This window comes from Salvelinus fontinalis, chromosome 25 (assembly GCF_029448725.1).
Source record: "Salvelinus fontinalis isolate EN_2023a chromosome 25, ASM2944872v1, whole genome shotgun sequence".
Lineage (NCBI taxonomy): Eukaryota > Metazoa > Chordata > Actinopteri > Salmoniformes > Salmonidae > Salvelinus > Salvelinus fontinalis.
Window position 1 is genome coordinate 20609538 of NC_074689.1, and position 8937 is coordinate 20618474.

General features: G+C 46.0%; 1 protein-coding gene across 1 annotated transcript; it reads left to right on the top strand.

Annotated features, from left to right (window-relative positions):
• Positions 1-2853: 2853 nt before the first annotated feature.
• Positions 2854-8611, top strand: LOC129822970 (APC membrane recruitment protein 2-like). The gene has a single exon (XM_055881579.1). It carries the CDS (start codon positions 3036-3038, stop codon positions 5034-5036), a length of 2001 nt encoding a protein of 666 aa, XP_055737554.1. The 5' UTR covers positions 2854-3035; the 3' UTR covers positions 5037-8611.
• The last annotated feature ends 326 nt before the right edge of the window (positions 8612-8937 follow it).

Below are 8937 nucleotides of genomic sequence, written 5' to 3' on the forward strand. Positions count from 1 at the left end.
TCATCACTCCAGAGAACGCATTTCCACTGCTCCAGAGTCCAATGGCGGCGAGCTTTACACCACTCCAGTTGACACTTGGCATTGTGCATGGTGATCTTAGGCTTGTGTGCGGCTGCTCGGCCATGGAAACCCATTTCATGAAGGTCCCGACAAACAGTTATTGTGCTGACGTTGCTTCCAGAGGCAGTTTGGAACTCAGTAGTGAGTGTTGCAACCAAGGACAGATGATTTTTAAGCACTATGTGCTTGTGTGGCCTACCTATTTGCGGCTGAGCCATTGTTGCTCTTATACGTTTCCATTTCACAATAACAGCGCTTACAGTTGACTGGGGCAGCTCTAGCAGGGCAGAAATTTGATAAACTGATTTGTTGGAAAGGTGGCATCCTATGATGGTTCCACATTGAAAGTCACTGAGCTCTTCAGTGCGGGCCAATGTTTGTCTATGGAGATTGCATGGCGGTGTACCCGATTTTATACAACTGTCAGCAACGGGTGTGGCTGAAATAGCTGAATCCACTCATTTGAAGGGATGTCCACATACTTTTGTATCTACATGTTCCTTTTTCATGCTCACATTTAGACCAGTCCTAAGACAGCATATACAATTTGTTGACTGAACTGTACATGTGATTTTAATATAGGACTGTGTGTGTATATTCGTACTATGTCACAATGGGGGGAATGGCTCTATGTCACTTAATAAAACCTAAAGCTGCTCTCTGTTCATTACAGGAACAAAAGAGCACAAGGAGTAATCCTGGGGGGGTTAAAACACACACACACACACATGGATTAGTCTAATTCTGACCCAGCCACACTGAGGAGACACTCTTCTAAGAGTCCCTACCCCCCAAAACCACTCACTACAAGACTCCTGGGGCTACAGAGGGGGTGACCAGTGTGTGCTCTGTCTGCATGCCATATCTGTGTACTGTGTGTTAATAATTCTGTATTAGAGGAAGGGTTATACTTTTGCATTATTCAGAGCAGAAGATACGACCTGTTAAATCCATCAAATCTGTCCTCACCACTATGGCCAGACGGATGTCTAATAAGGCAGATATGAACAACATGGCTATTCACGGCCTGATCCATCCAATAATTGTTACCATGCCAACCACTCTCACAATCCACTCCACTCTACTTCAGCCCATCAATGGATTGAGTCATTGGTCTGAATATGGAGTCAATAGACAGATACCTCTCTCTCTCTCTCACACACACACGCACACACTCAGTAACACTGTAATGTCCTCCAACTGTCCCATTTAGTGATGAGATCTACCCAGGGGGCCTGTGAAAAAACACGCAATCGAGAGAGAGATAGAGAGTAACATACTCTTTTCACAGGCAGACAGGTATGTACTGTAGGTAGACGAGCTGGTAGGCAGACAGATAAGCAGACAGACAGGAAGGTAGGTAGACAGACAGGCAGGCCTGGGTAGGCTCTATCTAATAGAGTTGGTTGGGAAAGAGCATAAGGAGATCCACCTCAGTGGGGTGGGGTGGGGTAGGGTGGGGAAGCCCTCACGTGTCTCTGTGTGTGTCTGTTTGGATGTTGGTAGCCTCCAGCATGTGAATGAAGACATTGTTTGATAGCAATGAGGTGGAAGATGGGTCCCGTGCCTCAAAACTAGGAAAGAGGAGGGAAGGAGCGAGGAGAGCGGCTAAAAGTAGGTCGGGGTGCTGAGGGGAGATTTGGAGGAATAGAAAATGACAAGAAAAAGGTTAGAACAGATTGAGCACATAAGCAGTATAGGATGGAGAGAATGAAACAGAGTCTGTGGACGAAACACGAGGAGGGAAACAGAACAAAACGGTATGATATACTATACATGTACGTATTTATTTCACTGGGTCAAATACGCAACATCAAAAAAATATATATTTCAACAGTCAGTCTTCTTTAGATGAGACTGTTAGACCGCTGTCTCTTAGCTGTCATATCCTATTGGACACATGGTCCTTGACTCCATGTGGAACAGGGTTAGTTGTATACTGCCATATGTTGTATACTGCCAGGCCAAACTCTACTGGAGGCATGTCTGCAGTCTGGTGTGTGTGTTAAGAACATTAGCCACGCTGAAATAATTCTCTAAATCTATATGCATGCTTTATCCTCTTCATTCCACTGATCAGCAGATCTGCTGACACACACACAGACACACACACACAGACACACACACAGACACACAGACGCAATGTTCTCATCTGAGTGGGATTTGAGAGGGTCAGTTTGTATACTTAAAGTGTTTACCTCTGAACACACACACACATGTTATTATGTAAGTTCTGTATAGGTCACACATTCATGAGCAAACACAAGCTCATCTGTCTCACATTCTATTGCAATCTCACACAAACACATACACACAACCACATACACACACCCACAACCACATACACACACCCACAACCACATACACACAACCACACACAGTAGTGCAGCACAAGTCAGTCTCTCTGTCTCACTTTGATGGGAGGAACTAATCTGGGGGCGTGAACAAAGATGAATAAATAAAGGACAGAAAAGAAGAGAGGGAGCCATGGTGCTGATTGAGTGGGAAGGGGGGAGTATATTGAGGGAGCAGGGAGGGAGAAAGGGAGGAGGAGAGACATGGGCAGTCCGCCAACTCTGACGAAAGCTGCTTAGCCCAACCAGTTGCCATGGATACAGTCAGGAGTAGCACCCGGCGTGTGTGTGTTTGAGAGAGAGAAAGAGAGAGAGAAAGAGAGAGAGAGAGAGAGAGAGAGAGAGAGAGAGAGAGAGAGAGAGAGAGAGAAAGAGAGAGAAAGAGAGAGAAAGAGAGAGAAGAGAGAGAGAGAGAGAGAGAGAGAGAGAGAGAGAGAGAGAGAGAGAGAGAGAGAGAGAGAGAGAGAGAGAGAGAGGGAAAACCAACAGGCAAGCATCAGATAGAACCAGTGAGGAAGCAAGAGAGTACCAGGCTGCAGGACAGAGAGAGAGTGTGAGTGAGAGAGAGAGCGGAACAGAGGGAAACAGCCGGAGAAATTGAGTGATAGAGATAGCTAGAAGATGGAGGTGCAGTCAGAATGTGTGGAACCTCCTCCACCTCCTCCTTCTGTTCCCCCATGCGACCCCCAACCGCCAGGGAAGATCAACAAAGCAGCCTTAAAGCTGTTTGGAAAACGACGCTCCAGCTCCGGAATGGCCAGATTCTTCTCCTTCAGGAACAAAGAAGCCAATGGGAATGGGAATTCCGAGAATGGGAATTCTGTGAATGGGAATTCTGCGGGGACGGCTAACGAGCTCGTCAGGAGTAAAACGCATGATGGACTAACAAGCTCGGAGACAGATGGACAGAGAGGGGAGGAGTCCGGAATATCAGAGGCGGGACAGGTGAGGTCTCTCAGCAAATCACTGAGCTTCTTTTCGCTGCTCAGACGAGGAAGTATGAGAGCTGATGAGAATACAGGGTTTGGAAGCAGGGGGAGGGGTTTAAAAGGCTTCTTTAGTAGTATAAGGTGGCGGCGGAAGGAGAGAGTGACGGAGGGAGAGGTGGGGGTAACTGAGGGGAGGGAGGTGAGAGAGGGGGATGTGATTCTAAAGGAGGAAGTGAAAGATGTCACTCTGACGCTTGAACCCCAGCCCCGCTCACCCCAGGAGGATAATGGGAGCTTGGAGGCTGAGCTAAACACAGAATCAGCGGGAACTTCTTCCGCAGACAACGCCACAACACCACTCACGCACTCTACTGCCATGACGACAAACCTGTCAGAATTCCCCTATACACCATCCCCTTCCCCTCTTCACACTGCCTTTCACTCAAGACCCAAAACGTCCATTTCCTCAGCAACGGCCACCCCTCCTCTGGATCGGTGTGACCCCACCTCTGAACCCTCAGTGGACCGGCTCTGTTCACTCCTCTTCACTGACGTCACCTCGCTCAAGAGCTTTGATTCGCTGACGGGATGCGGTGATATCATTGCAGACGCAGAGGAGGAGGTGGCAGGAAACGTGGGAGGAGGAAATGGAGGAGGAGGAAGTGTCACCAGTAGTAGCAGTAGCAGTGGGGGAGGGGTAGTACGCAGCTCCCCAGCTAAATCCTCCATTACTAACCATGTCACCCCTTCCAGCATTACCCCTACCCCCACTTCAGCCCCTGCCCCCCTCCCAGCCAGGGCACGGCTGATGCCCTCTCACTCTGCCCCGATTCAGCAGCCCGCTGGCAGCGGCGTGGTGGCCTACATGGGGGGTGGCGAGGAGATGGCCAGCCCTGACGGGGTGGACGACGCAGACATGCAGGGGCTCTGGCACATGCTCCCCTCTGGGGGAGAGAACTCCCCCGCCCTCCCCCGACCCAGCTCTCACCCAGCTCCCCCCAGGGGTACAGAGCGGAAACCCCCCCAGGTCAAGTCTCTGGGACTCAGCAAGATCCCTTTAGTGGGGGGAGGAAGGATGAGTAAACTACCCACTCATGCTGCCCGTCAAACCTCCTTGCCCAATGAGAAGGACACTAAGGAGGAGGTCCAGCCCCAACAGGATGTCCCGGCCCTTAGAGATGAGGGCTATTGGGATACGCCCTCGGCAACCCCCACAGCAACACCTGACGACGGCTTCCTGCGGAACCAGAGGATTGGTTTATCGCGTGACAGCTGCTCTGGCGACGCGCTCTACGACCTCTACAATGAGGAATTGGACAGATCTGATGAAGAGGAAGAGGAGGAAGAAGATCTGACAAGTACTCCTTCCCTCTCCACTGACGACTACAAACGCAGCGCTCCCTCCCAGACTACTCCTCCTTCCTCTTCCTCCTCTTCATCTTTCCGCTCGATGAAGGGAAGCACTAGCCTCCCCCGTGAGTCCAAAATCCCTCTTAGTGTCAGACAGAACACACCCCCCCACTCTGTGAGTCAATCAGCTCTTTCTACTGTCCTCACAGCCACTCCTCCCTCTGATACACCCACCCAAGCTCCTCCCCCAGCCCGGACCAGGATCCCCGTCTCCAAGGTGCCAGTCCGTCGCCCTGGGAACAAGCCCGGCAACGCTACACGAGGGCCAGCCCCCAGGAAGTAAGTCTGGACCAGGCAGCCGTGGACTTTGGTGTCTTTGGTTAGAACTAGACAACATCACTGGACTGGTGTGTATGACATTGCCAGACTGATTTATTGTGAAATGCATCAGACAATGATAAAGACTTGAAAGAGAGTGATAGGAGCTCTAAACAACACTTCCATTGATCCTGGTGGGTCACGCCCCCCCAAAAGTTGAAGTTAAACAAAAAATCTACATCACTGGACTTGTGTGTATGGGACACTTTTAAAGACTTCAAGTGGGTGAGGGGAGGGCATTTCAAAGTTTGGGATCCACTTTTTCGACAACTCTCAGCGCTTTTGAATATTTAAACAATGGTCACAGAATTAATCTGCACTGCACACCACTAGGAATGTCTAGAGAAGCTTTTCTTCTTCTCTTCAAGTCCTTGTTTCTAAAACACAGATCTTTATATGATACCACGTGTTAAATCTAATGACGGCCTAATCAAATTAAACAGTTTGTAATAATCTAATCGTTAACGAATTACCTCCTAATCCCAGACTACAATCACAGTCTCAATCCTCATCTACATATTTTTTATGCCATTTAGCAGGCGCTTTTATCCAAAGCGACTTACAGTCATGTGTGCAATTATTTCTACGTATGGGTGGTCCTGGGAATCAAACCCACTATTCTGGCATTACAAGCACCATGCTCAACCAGCTGAGCTACAGAGGAGCAATACAGGACTATTAAAGGCCCAGTGCACTACTTTTGTGATTTAAAAAAAATATTTTTGTACTTTTCTTCAGCACCCTACTTCCCGTGGCAATGTGGGGTGTACTGTTGACTGTTCTTCTCCCAGTTCTAAAGTACCAGTGGATAACAGTGGTGACAACATTGCTAAAAAACAATCAGAAAGCATTTATAAATGTATTTTTACGAAGGTGTACATGGAGATCACCGGATACAACACATCACCTTGCCAGAAAACTTAATCATCCTAAGTGAATGACAAACACACACATTCTCCTCTGGACCAGATGTACTCCACCACTCAAATGAGCAACTACTGTACTGTGATGACCTCGCACTGGAGAAACAGCAGCAGGTTCAATCTCTCTGGGATTAACAACTATAACAAACCAACCAATAAAAAACGGAAAAAGTAACGCAATAGTGAGACACCATTGAATGATGTTCCTCTACTCTACTGAACAACGACCACTGAACACTCCTCTCTTGCTGCATGAGGTGCCTGGAACACAAGGCACTAGGTTCAGGGAACACAGTCTACACTGACACACACACACACACACACACACCACGTCAAGGACTCTCTTTCACACACACACACACACACACACACACACACACACACACACACACACACACCACCTCAAGGACTCTCTTTCACACACACACACACACACACACACACACACACACACACACACACACACACACACACACACACACACAAACACACACACACACACACACACACACACACACACACACACACACACACACACACACACACACACACACACTCACACACACACACACACACACACACACACACACCACGTCAAGGACTCTCTTTCACACACACACTCACACACACACACACACACACACACACACACACACACACACACACACACACACACACACACACACACACACACACACACACCACGTCAAGGATTACTTTCTTCTCTGCCAGGACACATTAATACTACAATGCTTTTTTCTACTGAGTAATTTGTTCTTCACTGGTTTTCATACTGTTTTTATAAGATAATGTTTCATGAGACACCGAAAACAACCTTCACTGCGACCCCCCCTCCCCCTACTGGGCACAAACTGGTTGAATCATCAGTATTTCAACGTAATTTGTCAATTTATTGTGACGTGGAATCTACATGGAAAATATCAACCTGTTGTTTTGAAAGTGAAATTTCAACCAGAGAATAATGGCATCACGGTAACCAAATTTCAACATAGAAAAACCATATGTTATAATCCAACATATCAATTATTAATTTGTAGACAAACTGGAATTAAAGCCAGAGTAAGTCAGTGGTACAGATGGAACTATCCAAGCAGAAGATAAATATCTTTCAAATGTTGAAATTTGATTGCGTTGACAAAAAAATAAACACAATTCAATATCACTTTTTAAATACAATAAATAGCCTGTTAACTTGTCAACAAATTATATGTTGGATTCATGTCTCCAACTCAACCAAAAATAAAAGTTAAAGAATAGGTTTAAGCCAGTGGCTCAAATGGAACTGTCCAATAAGTAGATACATCGCCTTTAAATGCTGATATTTGGTTGCGTTGTCAACCAAACACAATTCCATATTACTTTTGTATACAGTAAATCTTTCAAACTAATTTAACATTTTACCTTAAAATGAGTAACACATCCATGGCCACATTTTGAGGTTACTGTTAACTATACATTTCTTATATAATCATATAAAGTGTGCATGTTCAAGATAGCATCATAGGTCATTGCAGGTTTATGGAGATCTTTACAATCGCTTTAATAATCTGCGCAGAATCTAGAATGGCATTGATCACTTACACCATGTACTTTTAATGTAATCTCAACTTCAATCCAGGTCACTTGGTTGTGCTACTAGATGAAGCACAGTGATAACACATTAATCTGTTTAATAAATCAACAACATATCTGACATTGTATTCTCATTTGAACTGCTGTGCTTTGAACTGGTTGAAAGTGCAGTGATAGGCGTTTGGGTGACATCTAAACCAAAAATCAGACATTGTTTTTCCATTGGAATTTGATCGTGGTTTTAGATGTTTGAAGCATATTGATAACACATTGGAAATTCAACTAACTTTTGTCTGTCTTTTTGAGTTGAATATAGGTTGTAATCTCATTGATCAACGTCTCAACCAAATATGACACAATTATCCACGTTGAAATGACCTGGTGTGCCCAATGGGCAGGTTCTTAGCGGACATTGTGGACCTTTGTTTCTGATATCTGAAGGAGGAAGGGGGTGGGGGCCAAAGTTAATACCTGTGGCTTGTATTCAGAAGTACACCTCATCCCCATCCCCAAATCATGGACACACACTCCTTTTCTCTCATCCTGCTGGTGACCAATGTTCCTCTATATACCATCAGGAGTGACAGACCTACCGAAAATGAGCATGACGTTGCTCTTAACCCCATGTCTACCTCCCTGTCTGTCTGTCAGTCGGTCGGTCTATCCATCTGTCGGTCTGTTCCTGAGTTTTAGAAGTGGGTATAAGGGATGTTGATTGGACCCACTAGCTTGGGGAGCAGTTCTGAGAAATCCTAACAGACAGTCGAAGAGAGGAGAGTGTAAAGGTGGAGCACAGTTTTAAAAATAGTCTGGATGTTTTTCTATGTTTTGCTTTCCTTCTCTCTGTTCACCACTTTATCCTTAATCTGGGCAACAAGTTGCATTACAGTGGAAAGCATTATCCATCATTTTTACTGTTTTATCTTCCTGTCTGTCTTTCTTTCTCTCTGTTAATGGTGTGAATGTCTTTGTTTTCTTTCCTGTTTATATATTTAATGAATAAAACCCTGTGTTTGTGCTAATAGAGTGGATTCTGGCTCAGTGTTAGCATCCATTTGTCACCTGCACATACACACATACACACACCACGTGTAGGGCATGGTTGTTCAGCTGGTGGGTGATATGGATGAAGCTTTGTGGTTCAGCCCCCTCCCCCCGCTGTTTAAATCCCTAGGAGGATGAGGGGTGGGGGGAGGGAGGCTGTTGTTGTTTTAGTGTGTGGCTCAGAGAGCTGTCTGGTTCATTTCAAGAGATGGAGATACAATTCCCCATGCTTGTTCATTAAAATAAATCAATGTTGAGTATTGATTGTTAGAATGTATGGTGGGGAGAGACAGACTGAATCTGGAA

Excerpts from the sequence above, each read along its gene's own strand:
- LOC129822970 (XM_055881579.1), top strand. The coding sequence starts at position 3,036 with ATGGAGGTGCAGTCAGAATGTGTGGAACCTCCTCCACCTCCTCCTTCT.